This window comes from Trichechus manatus, unplaced genomic scaffold (assembly GCF_000243295.1).
Source record: "Trichechus manatus latirostris isolate Lorelei unplaced genomic scaffold, TriManLat1.0 scaffold00131, whole genome shotgun sequence".
Classification (NCBI taxonomy): Eukaryota; Metazoa; Chordata; class Mammalia; order Sirenia; family Trichechidae; genus Trichechus; species Trichechus manatus.
In genome coordinates, this window is record NW_004444067.1 from 1,385,695 (window position 1) to 1,411,847 (window position 26,153).

The 26,153-nt window shown below is 47.3% G+C and overlaps 1 protein-coding gene across 1 annotated transcript in view; it reads right to left on the reverse strand.

The window, feature by feature from the left end:
- The window catches only part of RILPL1 (Rab interacting lysosomal protein like 1), a 45,249-nt gene extending 19,219 nt beyond the window's left edge, over nt 1-26,030 (reverse strand). Inside the window, exons 1-4 of the mRNA XM_004384989.1 lie at nt 25,722-26,030; nt 18,013-18,163; nt 6,684-6,802; nt 5,809-6,030 (exon numbers count right to left, since the gene is read on the reverse strand). Of these exons, the coding sequence (XP_004385046.1) occupies nt 5,809-6,030; nt 6,684-6,802; nt 18,013-18,163; nt 25,722-26,030 (801 nt within the window). The remainder of the gene's footprint in view (nt 1-5,808; nt 6,031-6,683; nt 6,803-18,012; nt 18,164-25,721) is intronic.
- Nucleotides 26,031-26,153: the final 123 nt, after the last annotated feature.

Below are 26,153 nucleotides of genomic sequence, written 5' to 3' on the forward strand. Positions count from 1 at the left end.
ATGCCACTGAATTATATACTTAAAAAATGGTTCAAATGGCAAATTTTATGTTGTATATGTTTGGCTTGCATGTGAAAGCTGGACAGTTAATAAGGAAGACCGAAGAAGAATTGACGCCTTTGAATGTGGTGTTGATGAAGAATACTGAATATACCATGAACCGCCAAAAGAACAAACAAATCTGTCTCAGAAGTACAGCCAGAATGCTCCTTAGAAGCAAGGATGGCGAGACTCTGTCTTATGTACTTTGGACATGTTATCAGGAGGGACAAGTTCCTGGAAAAGGACATGATGCTTGGTAAAGTAGAGGGTCAGCGAAAAAAAGAAAGACCCTCAATGAGATGGATTAGACACAGTGGCTGCAACAATGGGCTCAAACATAACGATTGTGAGGATGGCACAGGACCAGACAATGTTTCGTTCTGATGTACACAGAGTCGATATGAGTTAGAACAGGCTTGATGGCTCCCTACAAGAACAACATATGTTTTACTACAATAAAAAACAAAACAAAAAACCCTGAGACTGGATCCCATCACGCTGCATGGCGTTCGGTCCCCCGGAGGAGAAGACGGCACCTGTTGTACCTGCCTGCCCTGCATCCGTTCCCACACTGCTTCTAGTCTAGTAGCTGCAATTCTCCTTTGGAATAATAACGCCATTTTCCCACCTTCAGTCCAGCGGCCTGGGAGGGTGCCACGAGGGGTGGGCACATGACTTGCGAATGAACAAAATGACTATTCCACACTTCTGGCCACAACGATGACTTCAGCAATCTCAACTCAAAGATCACCTCCTCAGGGAAGCTCTCCTGATTCCCCCAGACTGATCATGGTAATAATAACTACAGCCAACACTTATGCAGTGCTTACTATGTGACAGCTGGTGTTCAAAGCACTTTAAATGAACCCAGTCATTTCATTCTCTTAGAAATTCTCTGGGCTAATTGTTGTTAGGTGCCATCAAGTCAGTTCCAACCCACGGTGACCCTATATACAACAGAACAAAACACTGCCCAGTCCTGCACGATCCTCACAATTGTTATGTTTGAGCCCATTGTTGCAGCCACTGTGTCAATCCATCTTGTTGAGGTTCTTCCTCTTTTTCGCTGACCCTCTACCAAGCATGATGTCCTCCTCCATGGACTGGTTCCTCCTGGTAACATGTCCAAAGTATGTGAAATGAAGTCACGCCAGCCTTGCTTTTAAGGAGCATTCTGGCTGTATTTCTTCCAAAACAGATTTGTTCGTTCTTCTGGCAGTCCATGGTATATTGAAAATTCTTTTCCAACACCATAATTCAAAGGTGTTAATTCTTCTTCGGTCTTCCTTATTCACTGTCCAGCTTTTGCATGCATATGAGACAGTTGAAAACACTATGGCTTGGGTCCGGTGCACCTTATTCCTCAAAGTGACATCTTTGCTTGTTAACAGTTTAAAGAGGTCTTTTGCAGATTTGCCCAGTGAAATATGTCATTTGATTTCTTGACTGCTGCTTCTGTGGGTGTTGATTGTGGATCCAAGTAAAATGAAATCCTTGACAACTTCAATACTTTCTCCACTTATCATGATGTTGCTTATTGGTCCAGTTGTGAGGATTTTTGTTTTCTTTATGTTGAGGTGTAATCCATACTGAAGGCTGTGGTCTTTGATCATCATTAAGTGCTTCAAGTCCTCTTCACTCTCCTCAAACAAGGTTGTGTCATCTGCATAATGCAGGTCGTTAATGAGTCTTCCTCCAATCCTGATGCCCCGTTCTTCTTCATATAGTCCAGCTTCTCGGATTAGGTGCTCAGCATACAGACTGAATAAGTATGGTGAAAGGATACAACCCTGACGCACACCGTTCCTGACTTTAAACCATGCGATATCCCCTTGTTCTGTCAGAAAGACTGCCTACTGATCTATGTACAGGTTCCTCATGAGCACAATGAAGTGTTCTGGAATTCCCATTCTTCGCATTGTTATCCATAATTTGTTGTGATCCACAGTCGAATGCCTTTGCGTTGTCAATAAACACAGGGAAACATCTTTCTGGCATTCTCTGCTTTCAGCCAAGATTCAGCTGACATCAGCAATGATATCCCTCATTCCGCATCCTCTTCTGAATCCGGCTAGACTTTGTGGCAGTTTCCTGTTGTTGTACCGCTGTAATCATTTTGAATTATCTTTAGCAGAATTTTACTTGTGTGTGATAGCAATGATATTGTTCGATAATTTCCGCATTGTTGGATCACCTTTCTTTGGAATGGGCACAAATATGGATCTCTTCCAGTTGGTTGATTAGGTAGCTGTCTTCCAAATTTCTTGGCATAGAATAGTGAGCGCTTCCAGCGTTGCACCCATTTGTTGAAACATCTCAACTGATATTTTGTCAATTCCTGGATCCTTGATTTTTGCCAGTGCCTTCAGTACAGCTTGGACTTCTTCCTTCAATACCATTGGTTTTTTGATCATATGCTGCCTCCTAAAATGCTTGAACATCGACCAATTCTTTTTGGTACAGTGACTCTATTCCTTCCATCTTCTTTCGATGCTTCCTGTGTCATTCAATATTTCGCCCATAGACCTGTTGCTGTTGAGTCGATTCCAATTCAAAGCAACCCTACAGGATAGAACAGAATTGCCCCGTAGAGTTTCCAAGGAGTGGCTGGTGGATTCAAACTGCTGATCTTTTGTTAGCAGCTGAACTCTTCACCACTGCACCCGGTAGAGTCCTTCAATACTGCATCTCAAAGCTTGATTTTTTTCTTCAGTTCTTTCAGCTTAAGAAATACCAAGCACGTTCTTCTCTTTTGGTTTTCTAACTCCAGGTCTTTGAACATTTCATTATGATACTTTACTCTGTCTTCTCAAGCCACCCTTTGAAATCTTCTGTTCAGTTCTTTTACTTCATCATTTCTTCCATTCACTTTAGCTACTCTATGTTCAACAGCAAGTTTCAGAGTTTCATCTGACATCCGCTTTGATCTTTTCCTTCTTTCCTGTCTTTTTAATGATCTTTTGCTTTCTTCATGTATGATGTCCTTGATGTCAATGCACAACTCACTTGGTCTTCAGTCATTAGTGTACAATGCGTCAAATCTATTCTTGAGATGGTGGGATAAACTCAAGGTTGTACTTTGGCTCTCGTGGATTTGTATTTTTCTTCAGCTTTAACTTGAACTTGCATAGTAGCAACTGATGGTCTGTTCTGCAGTTGGCCCCTGGTCTTGTTCTGACTGATGATATCCAGCTTCTCCATCATGTCTTTCCATAAATGTAGTCAACTGGATTCCTGTGGATTCCATTTGGTGAGGTCCACACGCATAGATTCCGTTTATATTGTTGAAAAAAAGTATTTCCAACGCATAGGTCGTTGGTCTTGCAAAATTCTATCATGTGATCTCCGATGTCGTTTCCGTCATCAAGGCCATATTTTCCAACTACTGCTCCTTCTTCGTTTCCACCTTTCACATTCCAATCACCAGTAACTATCAATGCATCGTGATTGTACGTTCGATCAATTTCAGACTGCAGAAGTAGGTAAAAACCTTCAGTTTCTTCATTTCTGGCATTAGTGATTGGTGTATAAATTTGAACAAGTCATATTAACTGTTCTTCCTTGTAGGCGTATGGATATTATCCTATCACTGACAGCATTATACTTCAGGATAGATCTTGCAATGTTCTTTTTGACAATGAATGCAATGCTGTTCCTCTTCAATTTGTCATTCTCGACATAATAGACCATGTGATTGTCTGATTCAAAATGGCCAATACCAGTCCATTTCAACTCACTAGTGCCTAGGATACTGATCTTCAAGCATTCCATTTTGTCTTTGACAACTTCCAATTTTCTGAGATTCATATTTTGTACATTCCACATTCTGATTACTAATAGATGTTTGCAGCTACTTCTCATTTTGAGTCATGCCACATCAGTAAATGAAGGTCCCAAAGCCTTGACTCCATCCATGTCATTAAGGTCGACTTCACTTTGAGGAGACAGCTCTTTCCCAGTTGTATTTTGAGTGCCTTCCAACCTGAGAGGCTCATCTTCCAGCACTATACACCAGACAGTGTTCCGCTGCTATTCATAAGGTTTTCACTGGCCAGTTTTTTCAGAAGTAGACTGCCAGGTCCTTCTTCCTAGTCTGTCTTAGTCTGGAAGCTCTGCTGAAACCTGTCCACCATGGGTGACCCTGCTGGTATTTCAAATCTGACCACTCGTCTGTCAGTTTGTCGTACTGTGGTGGTTTGTGTGTTGCAGTGATGCTAGAAGCTATGCCTCTCTGAAGTTAGGTGCTGGTATTATTATTATCCCCATTTTAGAGATCAGGACACCAAGGTACAAAGAGGCTAAAAAACTAATCCAAGTAGCAGAGGCTGGATTTGAACCTGGGCAGTCCGGCTCTATAATCCATGTAGTTAGCCACACACTATTGCACCTCCCTTAGTCACGGGGACCATGGCACCACCACCTCTTCCTTACATAAGTCACTCTTTTTTATTGAGAGAGAATTCACTGTTATGGGCTGGATTGTATACCCAAAAAGATACATTGAAGTCCTAACCGTCAGTACCCATGAATGTGGCCTTATTTGTAAAGAGGGTCTTTGTAATTGGTTAACATGAGGTCATACTGTAATAGGGTAGGCCCTAACCCAGTATGACTGGTGTCCTCATAAGAAAAGGCAGGGAATCACAGGTAGACACAGAGGGAAGATGGAGGCAGACATTGGAGTGATGCAGCCACAAGCCAAGGAATGCCTGAGGCTACCAGAAGCTGGAAGGGGCAAGGGAAGATATTCCCTCCAGAGCCTCTGGAGAGAGCATGACTCTTCAGGGACACCCTGAATGTGCGCTTCTGGCCTCGAGAACTGTGAGACAAGAAATTCCTGTTGTTTTCTGGCACCCAGTCTGTGGTACTTTGTTTTAACAGCCCTGGAAAATGAAGACATCCACATACCGTACAATTAACCCTTTTAAAGCGTACATTCATGATGTCATGCAACAATCACCACTACCCAATTCCAGGACACTTTCATCACCCCAAAAAGAAACCCATACCCATTAGTAATCACTCTCCATTCTCTCCTCCTCTGGCCCCTGGCAACCACTAGTCAGCTTTCTGTCTCTATGGATTTGCCTACTCTGGATGTTTCATACAGATGGTATCGTACACTACGTGGCCTTCTGTGACTCACTTCCCTCACTCAGCAGAATGTTTCCAAGGTTCATCCACACTGTAGCATGTATCAGAACATCACTGCTTTTTATGGCTGAATAATATTCCATTATATTTATCCATTCATCAGCTGATAGACACGGGCTTGTTTCTACTTTTTGGCTATTAAGGATAATGCTGCTATGAGCACTAGTGTACAGGCTTCTGTGTGGAAATACATTTTCCTTTATCTTGGGTACATACCTAGGAATGCAATTGGTGGGGCAGAGGTTTTGGGTGATTAGCTGACTAATGTCCACCTTCCATACAAAAGTGTTTAAGTTCCATGAGGACAGGATCTAAGTCTGTATTTTCTCACCATTTTATCCCCATTGCCTGCCACAGAGTCAACAATTATTTCAATGAATGAATGAGTAGCAGGTGCACCGAAACCAGCACTGAGCTGGGTACCCTTGGCTAGAATGCTGGGAGTCTGGGGTTCTAGGCCCAGCTCTGCCTCTACCTAGCTGTGTGTCCTCAGGCCAGTAGCTTGCCTTCTCTGGGCCTCCCATTTCCTCAGGTATGATGGGGAAAGTGACACAGCCCGCCCTGCCTCGAGCCACCCCGCAGTCTTACCCTCCCGCCCGACCTCCTGCTCACCTCAGGCTCCTCCTCCCCATTCTGGCTGAGCTTGCCCTGCAGCCTCTCTCGAAGCTTCCCGAGCTCTGCCCGCAGGCGGCCCATCTCTTGCTCCTTAGTCTGCATGTCTGCTTCCAGCTCCACCTTCTGTTCAATCAAGGCCTTCCCCTGGGCCTCCACCACTGTGACCCGGTGCCGAAGGTCATGGTTAATCTTCATCAGCCGGGTCTGCTGCTGCTGCAGCTGCAGAAAGAGGGGATGCCGTTGGGCAGGGCTGCCACATACCGTAGCTCAGGCTGTGCACTGCACAAGTGCAAAACGTCGAAGGGTGTGCCATTCCTACTGTGGACATCTTAGTTTGAAATCTCACATTCTTAAAACTCTGCTGACAGCAGAGACAATGATCTGTGTATTTATTATAATAACTATATAACAGGTGGGAGGTAAGTGTCTTGGCAGAATTAGTATATTACGACAGCTTGCCAACAGATGGAAGTAACATGCCTTGAGAAAGGGCGCGCTTTTCTAATCAGGCAGAGGTACTACCGTATGGGTTTCTGCAGCAGCCTGGACCATGCTGGCCAGCTCACGAGGGGCACCAAGGGGGTGAGCTTGGCCACTTCAGCACTCAGAGGAGAGGCTAGTGGGCTGGCAGGACCCTGCAGGGTGTGGATGGGAAGAGGTCAGTGGGCAGTGCCACGTTCCCTCCTGCTTCTCTAGGGAAGAATGTGGCGTAGGGTCATCCTCCCACCTGCTGTTTTGGGGCCGGATCCACCCACCTGCAGACAGGTTCCCACCCCACAGAGCACAGGGAATGAGATTGAGGGGGAGAAAAGGGGTCCGGTAAAGGGAGGAAGCAGTTTCACCCTGGTACCCGCCGGCAGGAGAGCACTTACAGCCTCGACATCTTCGTTCTTCAGGCCCAGCTCCCTGTCCTTGGCGCGGATCTCGTCCCGCTGTTTGTCCACTACCTCCTTCAGCTTCTTCATCACCTGCCGCTCGCGCTCTGACATGCCTGGGGGGTGGTGGGCGAGGCCAGCAGGTGAACCCAGCTCCTTGCTCCACTGAAATCCTCCAACGCATCCACGGCCTCATGGTCCCTGGGGGCTGCCTCCTCCCCAACCTTATCTCCCCTCCACTCTCCACTCACGCTCTCTCCCCCACAGCAGTCTGCTTCCTGGTCCTGGATCCTTCCATGCTCATTCCCAAGCTCATTCCCACGTCTGCCTGCAGTTCCTGCTTTCTGACCCCCCAGGACTCTCCCCTCATTCATCAGGCCTCAGCTCAAACGTCCCCTCCTCACAGAAGCCTGTTCTCCCCTCACCACCCAATCTAAGTTGGCCCCCCCCCCACCCACCCAGCCAGTTCCTCCCTATCCCAACCCCGCTTACTGCCTTCCTAGCGTGTAAGTGTTTTAAAAACACGTTATCACTGAGTCATTTCCAACTGACGGCAACCCCATGCGTTATAGAGCAGAACTGCTCCATAGGATCTTCTTTGCTTAACCTTTACAAAGGCAGATTGCCAGGCTGTTCTTCTGTGGTGCTGCTGGGTGAGTTTGAACCACCAACCTTTACGTTAGTAGTCAAGTGCAAACTGCTTACACCACCAGGGACCTATAGTAAGTATCTCAGACATTCTTTTTTTAACTGTGGTAAAATATATAACATAAAATTTGCCATTGTAACTATTTTCAATTGTACAATTCAGTAGCATGAATTATAATCACCATATTGTACAACCTTCACCACTATCAAACTTCCAAAACTTGTCATCACCCCAAACAGAAACTCTGTACCTAATAAGCAATAACTTCCCATCCCCCCTCTCCCCTAAGCCCCTGGTAACCACTCATCTACTCTGTCTCAATGAATTTGCCTAAGCTAGATATTTCATATAAATACGATCAGACAATGTGTGACCTTTTGTATCTGGCTTCTTTCACTCAGTCTAATGTTTTCAAGGTTCATCCACGTTGTAGAACGTTACGAGAACTTCATTCCTTTGTATAGCTGAAGAATATTCCTTTGCATGGCTAGACCACATTTTGTTTATCCATTCTTCTGTTGGTGGACATATAAGTTGTTTCTACCCTTGGCTATTGTGAATAATCCTGCTGTGAACATGCATGTACGTGTACTTGTTTGAGTACCTGTTTTCAATTCTTTTGGGTATCTACCCACTAACACCAGTTGCCACCGACTCGGTTCTGACGCAGGGAGACCCCATGTGTTTCAGAGTAGAACTGCGCTCCATAGCGTTTTCAATGGCTGATTTTCCAGAAGTAGATCGCCAGGCCTTTCTTCCAAGGCTCCTCTGGGTGGACCTGAACCTCATACCTTTTGGTTAGCAGTGTGTTAACCATGTGCAACACCCCGAGACTCCTCACACCCACTACATGGGTATAATAAAAAGAGACAGACAAAAAACAAGTGTTGACAAGGATGTAGAGAAATTAGAACCCTCATATGTGGCTGGTGAGAGTGTACAACGGTACAACAGCTAGGGAAAACAGTTTGGCAGTCCCTCAAAAAACTTACACAGAGAAAGAGCGTAGGACCCAGCAATTCCACTCCTAGTTATGTACCCAAAACAAATGAAAACATGTCCACACAAAAACCTGTACGTGAATGTTCACAGCAGTGTTATTCATAACCGCAAAAAAGTAGAAACAACTCAAATGTCCATCAACGGATGAATGGACAGACAAAATGTGGTCGATACACACAACGGAATATTATTTAGCAATAAAAAGGAGTTAAGTTCTGATACATGCTACCACATGGACGAGCCCTGAAAACACGCCGAGTGAAAAGAAACCAGTCACGGAGGACCACATATTGTAGGAGTCTATTTACATAAAATGCCCAGAAGAGGCAAGTCCATACAAACAGAGAGATCAGTGGTTGCCAGGGTCTGCGGGGAGGGGAGACTTTCTGGGGAGATGAAAATATTCTGGAATTAGACAGTGGTAATTGTTACACAGCTTTGTGAATAGACAGTAAAGCCTGCAGAAGCCAGAAACTGTGTAAGGTGAAAACTTGTCAGAGAAGGAAAACTAAAATATTGTCCAGTAATTGAGAGCGACAGAAAAGTGGTAAGACTGCACCCTGTCAACGGCGGACAACTTGCGAGACCCGGAAAAGCAAGGCAGTCCTGTTGAGTTCCAGCTCTCACTGGTTTCACTGTACTAAGAACTAGTGAACTGTACACTTTAACAGAGCGATTTTTACGGTTTGTGCCCTACATCTCAATTTTTAAAAAGTACACACTATATGATTCCATTTGTATAAAGTTCGAAACCAGGCAGAACTAATCGATGATGACAGTGGTCGAACTTGGGGCTACCTTGTGGGGTACTCGGGAGAAAGACATGGTAGCTGGTTTCCGTAAAGATTTACAGCCTTGGAAAACCTATGCGGTAGTTCTGCTCTGTCCTATAGGGATGCTATGAGTCGGAATCAACTTGACGGCAGTGGGATTGGTTTTTTGGTTTTGTGGGGTATTAAGAAGCCCTGGTGGCGCAGTGGGTAAGCACTCAGCTGCTAACCTAAAGGTCTGTGGTTCGAACCCACCAGCTGCTCCGAGGGAGAAAGATGTGGCATTGCCTCCCATAAAGATTACAGCCTTGGAAACCCTATGGTGCAGTTCTCCTCTGTCCCACAGGATATAAGTTGTAACTGACTTGACAGCAATGTGTTTTTTGGTTTTGGTTGGGGTATTGTCTGGGAAGGGACTATAAGGAGCACTCTGGGGTGCTGGAAATATTCTACATCCTCACCTGAACACACAAGCAAAAAGTCGTAGCTTTGTGCAGTAAAATCTGTTCTCTTACTCTAAGTAAGTTATTCCTCAATTAAAAAAAAATTAAAGGATAACAAGGGGTGACGGAGGGTCTCCCATCGGCACCAACGCTGTTTATCTCCAGCTTCAGGTGGGGAGCGAGAGGGGACAGGCCTCCAGCACCAATGCTGGGACACGGGGGCTACTGGCTGAGGAGGCGTAAGGCAGAGTTCCGGGGACCCCTCAGCACCCTAAAGAGGCAGGTGGGGCCCGAGCAGGAGCACAGGCAGCCTCCAGAGCAGCCTTTCAGGAGGCGAGAGCCATCGCTTCTCTGTTTAAGTGCATCAGGAGCTGATTACGCCTGCGGCTCCACTTGGAGCTTATCAAGTGGGCAATTTTCCCTGAGACTGGCTCCCCTCTTCCTCCTCCTCCTCCTCCTCCCAGCCGCCTCCACCACCACCTCCCCAACATCCTCAAAGGATGCTCCCTTGCTGGAGTCTGCTGCAGGAAGCTCCAGGCCACGAAGCACTCGGCCTAGAAGGGACCCTGAGGCTTGGACTGAGGTCACAGGGTCATCTAGGGGCTCCTGGGTGCTGGTCTCTCCCTTGTCCCTGTACCCCCCCCCCAGAGCCACTGCTGCAAGGCAGTGTGTTGTGCGTTATGTTCCCAAAAAAGACACGTTGAAGTCCAGATCTCAGGTGCCCTGACTGTGACCTTGTTTGGAAACAGGGTCTTTGCAAGATGTAATAGAGTTAGGATGAGATCAGTAGGATGGGCCCTAATCCAATATGACTGGAGAGGACACTGAGACACATAGAGGAAGACAGCCATGTGACAATGGAGACAGAGACTGGCGTGATGCAGTAGTAAGCCAAGGGGCTCTAAGGATTGCCAGGAGTCACCCACAGCTGGGAGAGACAAAGGATCCTCCCCTAGAGCCTTCAGAGGGAGTGTGGCCCTGCTGACATCTTGACTTCGGACTTCTACAACTCCAGAAAGGAGCCCTGGTGGCGCAAGGTTCAGTGCTCAGCTGCCTACCAAACGGTTGTTGGCTGAAACCCACCCAGCCACTCCACAGGAGGAAGACCTGGCAATCTGCTCCCGTACAACCTAGAAAACCCTATGGGACAGTTCTACTCTGTCATCTGGGGTCACTGTGAGTTGGAATTGACTTGATTGCACCCAACAACAACAGAAGTCCAGAAACGTGAGAGAAGACAGTCTTGTTTTAGGCCACCCAGTTTGTGGTTCTTTGTTACAGCAGCCACATGGTGCCTGGGCCTTGGCGGGCCAAGAGGGCAGTGCTAAACTCTCCCAAAAAAGTGCTCCTCAGACTGTGTGTGTGGGTGGGGCCAACGTCAGGTGTGGGCAGAACCTGTGAAAAAGCAAGAAAGCTTTCACTGTCTGCTCTTTGAACACCTGTCCTGTGCCAGGCTCCGAGCTGGGGGCATGACAGGCGGGGCACGCTTAATCCCGGGGCAGAGCAGATTCAGCTCTGGAGAAGGGAAGAAGAGCTGGGGAGTGGGGGGTGTGCAAGCTGAGGAAAGCCTGGATCTGTAACCCAGCGACATCATTCACCTCTATGGGCATCAGTGGTTCCATCTGTAAAAACTCTGAGGCCGCAGAACAGACGGTGAAGAGCCGACAGTCAGAAGCCGATTTCCGGGACTCAAAGCCTGGATTTGCCATTTACCTTTGGCCTCACTTTTCTCACTTACAAGTGGGGATAACGTGGACGCACCCACCTCACAGGGCTCGGGTGAGGCTTGTTGTAGACTGCTGGCGAGCCAGCCCCCGACGCGCGGCGACCCCACACATGAAGGAGTGAAACGCTGCGCGGTCCTGCACCATCCCAATGATCGGCTGTGGATCAGACCGTGATCCACAGGGTTTTTACTGGCTGATTTTTGGAAGGAGCATGCCAGGCCTTCCTTCCTAGTCTGTCTTAGTCTGGAAGCTCCCCTGAAGCCTGTTCAGCATCACGGCAATGCTCAAGCCTCCACTGACAGACGGGTGGTAGATGTGCATGAGGTGCATTGGCCAGGAATCGAACCCAAGTCTCCTGCATGGAAGGTGAGAATTCTACCCCTGGATCCACCACTGCCCTCACCGTGTGAGTCTGACATGAGTTAATCTGTGAAGAGTGCTTACAACAGGCCTGGCCTGCAAAGTGAGAGTCTGTCTAAGAGCCCCTAAGAGTCAGCTGTTATTTGGCCCACAAAATGGAAATACCAGTCCTCCCTGCTTCCTAGGCTGCTGCTAAGATAAAATTCCAGAGTGGATAGAAAAGTGCTTTGAAAAATGAAAAGAAGGTTAAGTGCTTTTATTAGACTCACAGACACTGGTAAAAGCTGGCAGAGTTCTAATCAATCGTTTAGTCACCCAGCAACTCAGCATCTGGGATCTCTACTTAAAGAGACACTCAAGCAGGGCACAGAGTGGGACGTCAAGGACGGTCACAGCAGCGGCGTCTGTGGCGGTGAAGAACTGGCAACGACTAGAACGTCCATCAGCTAGGGAATGGTTACACAGAGGAGGAAGGACCGTACAGCGGAATCCTGTGTCTCTGTTCAGAAGACTGCGATAGTGGAAAACAGTCTGGCGGTTGCTCAAGAAGCTAAACACAGAATTAGCGAGTATGGTAAAACCTGCGAAAGCCGGAACCAGCGTAAGGCAGAAACCTGCTGGAGAAGGAAAACTCAAATCTTTTCCACTAAAACAAGAAATAGAAAGTGGTCAGACTGAGCCGTCAAAGGCGGAAAACTTGGAAAACCCGGATAAAGAAGGCAGTCTGGCGAGTTCCGCTCTCAAAGGTTTCACTGTCTTTCCCCTCCTAGGTATATACCTAAGAGACTTGAAAGCAGGGACTCAAACAGACACTTGTGTGCCGAAGTTCACTGCAGCATTGTTCCCAGTGGCCAAAAGGTGTCCATCAACAGATCAGTGGATAAACAAAGTGTGGTCTGTTGACACAATGGAAGAATATTCAGCCATGAAAAGTAATCAAATTGCACTATAAGCATAAAACAGATTTCAAAGACTTATAAAAAAGGAATGTAAAATACCTCATTAATAATTTTTTACACTGATTACATGTTGAAAGGATACTATTTCAGATCTATTGGATTAAATAAGGTTGTGCTGAAAGTAATTTCACCCATTTCTTTTCACTCTTTTAAGCGTGACTTGCAGAAAATTCAAATTTATACACATAGCTTGCATTACACTTCTGCTGGACAGTGTTATCCTAAGCTTTTTCGTTGTTAGCTGTTGTCAAGTCGGCTCCTGGTGTATGGCGACCCTGTGTACAATGGAACGAAACACTGCCTGGTCCTGCGCCATCCCCATGATCGGTTGGGATCAAACTGTTGTAATCCATACGGTTTTCATTGGCTGATTATTAGAAGTAGATCACCAGCCCTTTCTTCCTAGTCCATCTTAGTCCAGAAGCTCCACTGAAACCTGTTCAGCACCACAGTGACATGCAAGCCTCCACTGACAGACAGGTGGTGGTTGCACATGAGGTGCCTTGGCTGGGAACTGAACCCGGGTCTCCTGCATAGAAGTCAAGAATTCTACCACGGAACCACCAACGTCCCCCGTCGTAAGCTTAACCCCTCAGAAAACATCCATGTGGTCAGGTGTTCTCTCTTGTGACTAAGATGTTCCTCCAAAGCCTCAGAATTTTTTTCACAGACTCTTGAGCATACTTTTGCAGGGGATGCGCCCCCTTTCTTTCCATCCCTATGGTGGGGACCCCGAACACAGTGCCGAGTGCAACTGCTAAGGAAGCAACGCTGTTCCGTGAAGGCCCCCTCTTCAGAGCAGGCTGTCCCCTCCCCCACACTCATCACCCGCACCAGACCCAGGCGACTGCACCCCTAAGCCCTCAGTCTACCCCAGGCCTCTACCTGGTACCTACCCAAAGTGGTGCCTGACCCTCAGTTAACTAAATGAGGGCTCCACCTTCTCCTAGGGACCCCTCTGCCCAATTCCTGTTCATACAACAGGTGGGAGACATGTTTTTGTCCTTGTTGTGTTCCCACAGTTTCCCATTCAAAATAAAAATAAGCATGAAAGGCATGCCTGGCATCTGCCCAGTGTCTCCACCAGGAGGGGAGGCCACCACCCGTGCAAAGCCCGGAGCAACCTCCCAGAGTGAACCCTTTAGGAGCTGGCCTGACGCGAGATGCCGATTAGATGCCAGTTACTGTCGTCTTGAGCTGTGTACCCTGGGCTGTCACGTAACAAGCCAGCAGGGATTTGGGAAGCAGCCGAGACAAAGCAAAGCCCTCCCTCTGGATGGCGATGTGATCAAATATATGAAAGATGTTTACCATCACATTGGCATATTTGACTTTTTTTAAAAATCACATGCATGTATTTATTATATTTTTCAAGAAAGTAAAATGTTAAAAAACATAAGAATAACACCAATGGCCTCAAGTCCTGAGGCTGGAGGAAACTGGGGCCAGGGCTCTAGAACTCCCCAGGCTAAGGCCTACTTTCATGATAGCATTTTTAACCAAAATGCCTAATGCATTTTCTGTCGTGATTCAGCTCTGAATTCCAGTCTCTGGCGGTATGCAGTTGGTTGCCTTCTTAAACATTTCTGATGGAAGAAATTCAAATTTCGCCCCTACCCGAGTCCAGTTCTGAGAGGGCCTTTGGGCAGGTGTGGGGGGTGTGTGTCTGTGCACACCCACCCCAGTCTGTCCATGTCTGCCTGCCAGGGCAGGTCCACCTCCCTTGCTACTCTGCCTCCCTCGTGTCTCCAGAGGCTCACTGGGCCAGAAGCTCCTGGGGCTATAGCCCTCCACACCCACAGATGGGTATAGGGAGAGGCAGGCAGAGCAGTAACAGAGCGTACTGGCTTCATGAACCCATCATATTCTGGATCTGTACTCTTCATTTTTTCCAATTTATTCTATCAGTTACTGTCATGGATTGAATTGTGTCCCCCCAAAATGTGTGTCAACTTGGCCAGGCCATGATTCCCAGTATTATGTGATTGTCCACCATTTTGTCATCTGATGTGATTTTCCTACGTGTTGTAAATCCTACCTCTGTGATGTTAATGAGGTAGATTAGAGGCAGTTGTGTTAATGAGGCAGGACTCAATCTACAAGATCAGGTTGTGTCTTAAGCCAGTCTCTTTTGAGTTATAAAAGAGAGAAGCGAGCAGAGAGACAGGGGGACCTCATACCACCAAGAAACAAGAGTCAGGAGAATAACACGTCCTTTGGACCTAGGGTCCCTGTGCTGAGAAGCTCCTACTCCAGGGGAAGACTGATGACAAGGCCCTTCCTTGAGAGCCAACAGAGAGAGAAAGCCTTCCCGTGGAGCCGACACCCAAATTTGGACTTCTAGCCTCCCAGACTGAGAGTATCGATTTTTCTTGGTTAAAACCATCCGCTTGTGATATTTTAGCACTAGATGACTGAGACAGCTACTAAGGGAGGCATGCTAAAATCTCCCAGCATGACTGTGGGTGCATTTCTCTTTTTATTTCTGTTCCCTTTTTAAAATATTACCTATTATTATTTTTAAAGGGTATAATTCAGTGGTTTTTAGTGTATTCACAAAGTTGTGCAACCATCTGGAAAAAAAAAACGAATCCAAACCAGTTGCTGTCAAGTCAACTCCGACTGCTGGCAACCTCACGTGTGTCAGATAGAACTGTGCTCCAGAGGGTTTTCAATGGCTGATTTTTTGGAAGTAGATCACCTTTCTTCCAAGGCGTCTCTGGGCGGACTCAAACCAACAACCTTACAGTTAGCAGCCAAGCGGATTAACTGTTTGCACCTCCCAGGGACTCCAGATAACAACATCTCATAATAACAGTAACAATAATAATTAATATAACTAATATAAAATGGATATAAACTAATAAAACTAATATAAAATAATAATAAACACTTGCTAAGTGTCGTCTATGTACCAGGCACTATTCTAACAGTCTACATGTATTAATTCATTTAATCCTCATGACAACCTTATGAGATGAGAGCAAGTAAGGCACACAGAGGTTGAGTGACTTGATCAAGGCCACACGGCAGGCAGAGTCAAGATTCAAGCTTTAGCTGTCTGGCTCTAAAACCAGTGTTTATAACCACTAAAACTGTTTTTTTTAATTGCACTAGTCACAGTTCAGCAAAGAAAATCCAAGGCAAAGGTAATTCCAGCACCAGATCAAATTTTTCTTTTTTGTTGGTCCCTGCACTCCTTATCAGTGCGTCTACTTTATTCTCAGGGTTATAACCACAAGGTCTGAACTTCAGGTGCTCCCCACAAGTCCATCCCTCACCCCACCAGCCCACAAGCATACAAACATAAGGAAGAGGGCTTGTATGGGGACCCAAGGAGCTTTCCTCAGACTCAGGAAATGGGTTTGAAATTTCTTGGGGGAACGCTGCAAGAGGCAACCTCCAATTAGGAGGGAAGACTGTCGCAGGGTAGAGATCTAACACAGCCCCACAGCCAAGAGGGCTTGACGTGCAGAAAGTTCTGGATAACCATTAGTAGGATGAATGACAGCTGCAGGCTCCAGTGCATTCCAGTGTGGGTTGTCATCCTGGGTGGGTCACTTTTACACACGTGCCTGTGACAAGAGTCTCAGATCTCCTATCATACTTAGAACGAAGTCCAAACTTAGCCTCTAAGGGGCTACCTGATCTGACCCCTGCTGACCCCTCTGACCTCATCTCCAACACCCCTCTGCCTCGATCACCTTCTCCACTCACACTGGCCTTCTTGGTTTTCCTCAAACACACCGAGCTCACTCGTGCCTCAGGGCCTTTGCACTCACTGTCCTCCGACAAGACATTTGCATGGCTGACTCCCTCACTCCAGCACACCACAGGGCTCAAACGTGACCTCCAGAGAGGCCTTCCCCGACCACAGTATTTAAAGAAGCACCCCACCCAGTCACTATCATATCCTTCCGTTTTATTTCCTCCAAAGCACTGCTCACCATTGGGAACGATCAAATATTTATCATCACAAGTAGCCATCTAAGATGCATCAATTGGTCTCATCCCATTCGGAGGAAAGGAGAATGAAGAAAGCCAAAGACATAAGCAAAATATTAAGAGATTAAAGGACCACATGAACCAGAGCCTCCACCAGCCTGAGACCAGAAGAACTAGATGGTGCCCGGCTACCACCAATAACCGCCCCAACAGGGCACACAACAAAGTTTCGGATGCAGCAGGAGAAGGGTGGGGTGCAGAACTCAAATTCTAGTAAGAAGACCAGACTTAATGGTCTGACTGAGACTGGAGGAATCCCCAAAACTATGGCCCTCGGACGCTCTGTTAACCGAGAACTAAAACCATTCCTGATGCCCACTCTTCAGACATAGACAGGACTATAAAACAAAAAATAATACACATGAGAGATGGGAAGGCAGAGACGGTCAGGAGCTGGTTGAATGAACACAGGAAATCCAGGGTGGAAAGGAGGAGTTTGCTGTCACAGTATGGGGAGAGCAGTTAGGGTCACATAACAATGTATGAATAAATTTTTGTATGAGAGACTAACTTGAATTGTCAACTTTCACTGAAAGCACAACAATAAACAAAAAAAATTAAAAATAATAATAAATTTAAAAATCAAAATAATAATATACGGGAGAAGTGTGCTTCTTAGTTCCATCAGATACACAAGACCAAACGGGCGGCTCCTGTCCAGAGGCAGGATGAGAAGGCAGGAAGGGATAGGAACTTGTCGAATGGATACGGGGCACCCTGGGTGGAAAGGGGGAGTGTGCTGTCACATTGTGGGGATTGCAACTAATGTCACAAAACAATATGTGTATACATGTTTGTATGAGAAATTAACTTGAGCTACAAACTTTCACCTAAAGCATAATTAAAAAAAAAAAAAAAACTTTATTGTCTATCTCCACTGACTAGAACATAAGCTTCATGAGGGCAGGATCTTTGTCTTGTCCACAATGTAATCCCAGTGCCAAACAGCCTAATGTATATCAGTCTGTATCAGTCTGTTGAATGAAACTCTCAGTTTCCTCATCTGTAAACTGGGGCTAAAAAATTCCTCTCTGGCAGAGTTGTGGCCCAAATCATTGTGACAATATGAGAAAAAAGGCTGAGGAAACTAGAAAGCCCCACACGCACACTGAGAGGTGGTTATTATCATCATTACTATTACTGATGATGGGGATGATACCAATTGTTGTTATTAATTGCCATCAAGTCGATTCCGACTCATGGTGACCCCGTGTGTATGCAGAGTGCAACTGCTCCATGGGGTTTTCAAGGCTGTGACCTTTCGGAAGCAGATCGCCAGACCTTTCTTCCAAGGTGCCGTGGGGTAGGTTTGAACCGCCAACCTTTCGGCTAGTAGTCAAGTGCTTAACTGTTTGCACCACCCAGGACTTCCTCGGGTGACACCAGCAGTAGCAACCTTGTCCTTCCATACCTTCGTGCCTCTGGAACTCCTCGTCAGAGAGGCTGACGTCTTTGTGGGAGAGGTTGGTCAGGAGCTGTTTGTTCTCCTCCTGCAGATGGGCTATCTGGGACAGGAGGTCCTGCGCCTCCTCTCGCCACACGTCCTCCACGAGCTCCAGCTCCTGTGAAGGCGAGCACAGTATGGGTGAGAGCCTGCCCAGGGCAGCAGCCTCGCCCACCACCCCTCAGTCCTGCTCCCTCCCCCATGAGAACCAGGCATGGGGCAGGTGGGCAGACTAAGCTTCCACCAGCCTATATGGCACCTGTGTGAGACATAAGGTGTCCCTCCTCTGGGCTGAAACCCATTGCCGCTGAGTCGATTCTGACTCACAGCGACCCTATAAGACAGAGCAGAACTGCCCCATTGGGTTTCCAAGGAGTGGCTGGTGGATTCAAACTGCCAGCCTTTTGGTTAGCAGCTGAGCCCTTAACCACTGTGCCACCAGGGCTCCTCTGGACAGATACCTGCATTTATGCTGCTGGGACCTTGACTGGTTAGAGCTGCCCCACGAGTAACCACAAAGCTGGCACCATACCTTTTAACTACCTAAAGAGGAGACAGAGTGGGTGGGCAGCCCCAGGTATGATCACGTCCCCTGATCTTTGGACAGATACCCTCAGTGAGGGCACACCTCTCTCCAGGGGAAAAACAGGTTGCGAAGACCTAGAGAATGTTCTAGGCTGTCAGGGCCACCTGGCTCTCCAAGGGGTCTTGAGCAACTCACTTAACCACTCTGAGCCTCAGCTGAAGAGCCTTAATCTAAAGACTCACAGGGTTGATGTGACGATGAACATCAGTCCACTGTAAGCATTCTGTGGACAGCTATAATGAAGAAGACTGACAATAACAAGTGTTGGCGAGAAAACGGAGAAACTGGAACGCTCGTACATCACTGGTGGGAACGCAAAACGGTGAAGCCGCTTTGGAAAACAGTCTGGCAGTTCCTCAAAAGGTACAACATAGAATCACTATATGACCCAGCAATTCTACTCCTAGGTACATACATACTCAAGAAAAATGAAAACAGATGTCCGCACAGAAACTCATACATGAACATTCACAGCAACATTCTTCATAACAGCCACAAAGCAGAAAAACCCAAATGCCTATCAACTGATGAATGGTTAAATACAATGCGATCTATCCCTACAATGGGATATTATTCAGCCATAAAGAGGAATGAAGTCCTGCTACCTGCTACAACATGGACAAACCTGGAAAACATTATGCTTAGTGAAAGAAGCCAAGACAAAAAAGACCACATAGTGTATCATCCCATTTACATGAAGTATCCAGAACAGGTAAATCCACAGAGACAGAAAGATTAGTGGCTGTCAGGGATTGGAGGGTCAGGGGGACAGGGGTGACTGCTAAGGAGTCAGGGATTTTTTTTTTTTTCCCACAGTGATAAAAATGTTTTAAAATTGATTGTGGTGATGGTTGCACAACTCTGTGAATATACTAAAAACCACTAAACTGTATAGTTTACATGGGTGAACTGTACGGTACGTGAATTATACTCAATGCAAGTACAAGTATTGTAACTGTTGTAACAATCTCGCTACAACAAAAAAAAAATATTTGGTAAAACCATAAGCTCTTTCAGGAAACACTTCACTGTTGGCCGGTAGAGTACAGTAGTTTAAAGCCTGCTGACTTAAGACTGTACCTTGTTTTCTCCGCTTCCTAGCTGATGGCTGATCTTGGGCAAGTTTTTCAACCTCTGTGTGCCTCAGAAATGAGGAAAATAGTGTAATATCTACCTCCAAGAGTTGCTGTGAGGATTAAATGGTTAATATACGTAAAGCTCTTGGAATAGTGCTTGGCACCCAAGAAGCGCCAAGGATATGTTTGCTGATCTCTGTCCCTCCGGAGCACCTGGGCCGGATGTTCAGCATCGCCTCTGATCATCTTTTAAATAAATTCCTAAATCCCCTGCTTTGTCAGGAAGCCAGCCGCACTGGGGAAATGATAGGTAATAACTAAGTATCCACGCAGCTGGTTCAAGGTCACCGGACGAGGGGGAGTGAAGGGCAAGAGTGACGGCGGAAGTGGTGCTGGGATGCTGGCGTGGGCGTGTAGCCTTCCCCGCACAGGTGTGGGCTGGAAGCCGAGTCAGGCATTTCCTGCCCTGTTCCTTCCTGCTCCCACCTGGCACAGGCTGAGCGCACAAGAGGGTGCAGTGAGTATCGGTCAGCTGTAACCCACTGTGGCTGGCAGAAGAATGGCCCCCAAGATGTCTACATCCTAATCCCCAGAACCTGCAAATATGTTACCTGTCATGGCAGAAGGGACTTTGCAGATGTGATTACGGCGAAGATTTTGAGACGAGAGATTAGCCTATATTATCCAGGTGGGCCCAATGTACCCACAAGGGTCTTTAAAAGGTAAAAGGGAGGCAGCAGAGTCAGAGCAGATGTGAAGATGGAAGCAGAGGTCAGAGTTAGAGATTTGGAGATGCTGTGATGCTGGCTTTGAAGGTGGAGGAAGGGGCTACGAGTTAAGGAATGCAGGTGGCCTCTAAGAGTTAGAAAAAGCAAGGAAATGGATTCTCCCCTATAGTCTTCAGAAGGAACACAGCCCTGCCAGCATCTTGATTTGAGATCCATTTCAAACTTCTGACCTCCAGAACTGTAAGATAATATATGTGTTGTTTTGAGCCACTAAGTTTGTGGTCACTTGTTACCGCTGCCGTAGGAAACTCAATACACTGAGTTTCACACTTGGCTCTTTTCTTCCCCCTCCCAGTGAACTGAAATGGATGCTGGTGGAACTGGTTCTTGTCTCTGTGCTGATGGTGGAGAATTTAATTCTGTCTCCATAAGAGCTACAAAGGCTCCTTCAGGAAGCTAGCCCTGATCGACCATCTCCTTTGCCTTCTCTCAGCACCAATAGTTCTCAAACTCCTTACCTTGGCCAACAAGGCCCACCATGATAAGACCCCTGGTATCTTCCACATCCCTTCCTCGCTCAGTCTGCTCCAGCCACACAGGCCTTTTTTGTGTTCCTTGAACGCACCAACTGCATCACTACCCCAGGGCCTTTGCACTTGCTGTGGCTCCTGCCTCCCATGCTCCTCCCTTAGAGCTCTCCATGGCTGGCTCCTGCACTTCATTCAGACCACAGCTCAGCTGTCACTTCCTTGGGGAAATCTTCCTGGTTACCTCATCTACCAGGCCCACCCTGGTCAATCTCTTTCATATCTCCCTGTTTTATTTCTTTATGGCATTTATCATAACCTGAAATTTTTTACACTTAAAAAAGTCTATCTCATGAAACACTTGCACTGTACCACAGGGGAAGCCAAAAGCCATGAGTAGCCATGAGCACTTGAAATGTGCCTGATCTTAACTGAGACCTGTGGTAAGGGTTACATATGTACCAGATTTCAAAACCTTAGTATGAAGAAAAGAATGTTAGACGTGATAAGTATGAGACTAGAAGAACTGGATGGTGTCCAGCTACCATTACTAAACATTTTGATCAAAGATTCTATAGAATAATCCTGATCAAAAGGGGGAAAATGCAGAACAGAATTTCAAATTCCCACGGAATCCAGATTTTCAGGAGACACAGAGGCTGGATGAAGCCTTGAAACTACTGCCCTGAGATAATATTTATACCTTAAATGAAAAATATTCCCTGAAGTCTTCTTAAAACCAAACAATAGTTTAGCTTACCTAGAAAACGATGTCTGCCTTGAGCAGTATACTCCTTTAAGAATTAGCTATATGGGATCAAATTGACAACAGCAACTTGAAAGACTAGATTGGAACCTTAGGGAGCAGTAAGTTTGTGTTAATGGGGGAGGAACAACTCAGAAAAGGAGGGTGAAAATGGTTGTACACCTTGAAGAATGTAATCAATGTCACTGAATGGTACATGCAGAAACTGTTCAGTTGGTGTGTGTTTTGCTGTGTATATTCTCAATAACAACAAATTACAAAAAAAAAAGTCAGTACTTTTTTACATTGATTACATGTAGAAATGATAATATTTGGGATATGCTGGGATCAATAAGATATATTATTAAAACTAATCTCACCTGTTTCTTTTTATCAACGTGGCAAGCCACCTTATATTTCCATTGAACAGCACTGCACTCAAAGTTCAGGTCCATGAAAGCAAAAACCTTGTCTGTCTTGGTCACTGCCGTCTCCCCAGGGCCCAGAACAGTGCCTGGCATGTAGTAGATGCTCAATAAATATATTTGTTGTTGAATGAATGAATGAACCATATGCTGTTTACCTCCCATCCCATGTCCCTGCACGGCTACTGTTCTCTAATGTCTGTTTGTGTGTCTTTCCATCTTCCCATCATCCGCCTGCCGCCTTCAGTGAGGACCCAGCTTTCTCACTCTCTGCATCACCCATGCCACCTCAGAGGGCCCTCTGCGTGCTGTACCCCATAAAGACTGCCGCACACTGAGCACCATGGCAGAGCATCACATTGCTGTGATCTGGGTCTGAGAGAAGAGCAGAAGTGAGTCTGGGGTTTTGTCCAGAGTGGAGTTGGTAGAAAGCAGGGTGCATGCTTTACTGGAGCCATATATGTTCTCCACAAAAACAGGCTAAGGATGTGCTAAGACGACTCTGTGGAAATATCAGCTTGAAGGGCCTTTGAAGCCGCAGAAAAAACTCAGGGGAATCTCTGTTTCTCTCCTTCCTTAGCCCCAAGAACACTGAGATAAGGGGGACTGGGGCTAAAGTGGGAAGCCCTGGTGGTGCAGTGATTAAGCGTTTGGCTGCTAACCAAAAGGCTGGCAGCTGGAATCCACCAGCTGCTCCTTGGAAACCCTATGGGGCAGTTCTACTCTGTCCTTAGGATCGCTATGAGTTGGAATCCACTTGACGGCAATGGGTTTGGTTTGGTTTTTGGGGGCTATGGTGGAGTCCCTGGGTGGCAGAAACGGTTATGTGCTAGGCTACTAACCAAAAGGTTAGCAGTTCGAATCCACCCAGAGGTGTCTTGGGAGAAAGGCCTGGTGATCTATTTCCGAAAAATCAGCCATGAAAAGCCTATGGAGTACAGTTCTACTCTGACACACATGAGGTCACCATGAGTCAGAGCTGACTTAACGGCAACTGGTTTGGGTTTTGGTTTGGGGCTGGAGTAGGAAAGGAAGGATACTGTCCTCCAGTTTATGAGGTTGCCCTCAGTGTTTACAAATAAGCCCTGGCTCTGAATGCAGGGTGTCTACTTCCTGGCCGAAAGTGTTCCAGAAGCAACAAGTGCAGCTGGCTGGGGAACTCCATCTGAGTCCAGGCCCGGGGTCCTCTGATGGCTCCGAGAGCTGCCTCCCAGCCTGGCTGCAGCAGAACAGAGCAACACCAGGTGGGGACACAGGTGCCAGGACTTGCTGTGTGACCTGGGCTCAGCCCCTTAGACCATCCCCCAGCTGTCTTCAAGAGGCAGCTACATATGAGGGTTTCAGAGGTCCCTGCCCTCCCTGACCTTCGAGGAGAGACCGTGAAAGGGTTGTCAAGATAAGGTGCACTGGGTAGGCAGTGTGGGGTCTCCAGTCCCAGCCTAGGAGCACCGCAGTGACACCTTCTCCATACCTCAAAATAATACAGTAAAACCTTTGAAAGCAGAACCTGTGTCAGTCAGAAACCTGTCAGGGAAGGAAAACTCAAATATTTTCCACTAATAGAGAGCGCTAAAATAGTGGTAAGACTGCACCTGTCAAAGGCGGAAAACTTGCGAGACCTGGAAAAACAAGGCAGTCCCGTCAAGTCCGGCTCTCACGGGTTTCCCTGTAGTTTACACTTGACAAGCTCTTGCCATGGATGGGCCAGACAGTGTCCTGATCGTTTTTTATCTCTTAACTCTTTTAATCCTCACAACCCTACCCACTGTCATCGAGTCGATCTGACTCATAGCGACCATGCAGGACACAGAAGAAATGCCCACAGGATTTCCAAGGCTGTAAATCTTTATGGAAGCAGACTGCAACAGCTTTCTCCGGCGGAGTGGCTGGTGGGTTCGAACTGCCTACCTTTCGGTTAGCAGCTGAGTGCTTACCCACTGTGCCACCAGGGCTCCTTCTGTCACAATCCTACGAGATATTACTGTATTGTTCTTTCATTTTACAGCTGAGGGAACTGGGGCACAGAGAGCCTAGGTGACTTGCCCAAGATCACACAGCCTGAGACTGGTAGGGGTTTGCAACCAAGTTGTTTATCTCCAAAGTCCCTGGTCTTAGAAGCCTCACGTTAATTACATGGCTGGAGCATTTTCAACCTCCCAGTGTGACCTTGGAAATGTTGTCTAACTCTTCGGAGCTTCAGTTTCCTTCCTGACCCCAGGGAATAAGGACCCAGGAGGACAAACCCCTCAGCAAACACCACACCTTAACCACCCACAGATCTGCCCTCAATTAATGCTGCCTACACAGCCTTGGCGATTTTCTTTGAAAAACTGCTGATCCATCAAAGTACACAGTAGGTGATGGCCTGTCAGGGAGATTCAGAGAGGCCAACTCCATTTCCTGAGGCCACACAGCAAGCCAGAGTCAGATCAGGCACCTAGATCCCCACAAGGAAAGGTATTTATTTTCCTCCTATTCTCAGTCTGAAGGATCTATCAGGAGCTTCCCTGGGCTGAGGTTGAGGCCGGAAACCACATGTCCCCTACTTCCCCTTCCCCAGACACCTCGTCTGGACTCCCGGCCCAGTGGGGGAGGCGACAACTCATAAGGCCAGGGACCAGGTCTCCCAGGGCAGAGACTCAGCCTTAATGTTGCTCCATGTCAGCCCTTTCCCCAATTCAAACAGGCTGAGACTCCTTTGCCACCAAATTGGGACAAATCCCTCCCCCAACTCTGACTCTCAAGGAGCCCTGGCGGCACAGTGGTTAAGCACCCAGCTGCTAGCTGAAAGGTCGGTGGTTTGAATCCGCTAGCCGCTCCATAGGAGAAAGATGTGGCAGTCTGCTTCCGTAAAGATTTACACCCTTGGGAACCCTATGGGGCACTTCTACTCTGTCCTATAGAGTCGCTATGAGTCAGAATCAACTCGATGGCAGTGGTTTTTCTTTTTTTCTGACCCTCAGTTTCCTCATCTGTAAAATGAAGATAACAGAGTACTGTGAGGATTAAAGATAAGATCAAGGAGGGTAAAGCCACAGGGCACAGATTCATCAACAAACCGAGAAGAAAGTTGCGAATCTGAACCCAGAGCCCGGGGGTCAGTAAGCTGAGGGGCTGGAGGTCACACCCACTTTGGTCTGTGGGATTCTGGGGTGGGATAAAGAAAGGGACCTGGAGTCACCTCTTCTTGGCCAACACGAGGGTTTATTTCATTTCTGGAAAAGAATAATAATAACTAAGCACTTTACATATATCATCCCAAATAATTCTTAAATCCTGAGGTGAGTTCTCGCGTTATCACTGTTTGACAGGCGAGGAAAGAAAGCACAGAGAGGTTAAGTAATCTGCCCAAGGGCACACAGCTAGTAAATAATAAAGGTGTAACTGGAACTCAGGTCTGACTCAAGAAAACGTAATCTTACCAGTGGTATATGCCAGGGGCTGCCTCCCCTGCCTCTCTCATCCAGTCGGGTCTCCTCTAGTCCCCGTATACACACGTGTGCACTCACCGTGGCCGGAAGCCGAAGGGCCCTTAGGTCCCGGTGGTCCCAATGCGCGGATGGGCAGACCGAGGCCGCTAGCAACCCACCTTCTGGTGCTTGCGCTCCTTCTCGATGCGGTCCATCCTTTCCAGGCGCAGACGGTCCAGCTCCAGGCGCAGCTCGTCCATTTCGGGAGCGACGTGGTGGCGGCTGACCAGCACCTCCAGGATCTCCAGGACGCGCACGACCTTGGGCATGAGGCGCGCGATGGCCTCGCAGCCGTGCTGGTCGATGACCCGCTCGAACTCGTGGCCCACGAGCGACGCGATATCGTACACGTCCATGACCGTCAGCTCCGCCACGTTCTTCTCCAGCGCCGACTCGGCCGTGGGCGACGACCCCCGGCCCTCCTCCATGGCCCGCTCCCGGCCTCTCCCCCGCCAACTAGTGTAACTCCCAAACTTGCGGCGGTCGTGCAGCGCCCGCAGGGCCCACGCTGCGCCGCCCGCGCTCAGCCGGCCCTCGGGCAAGGGCGCACC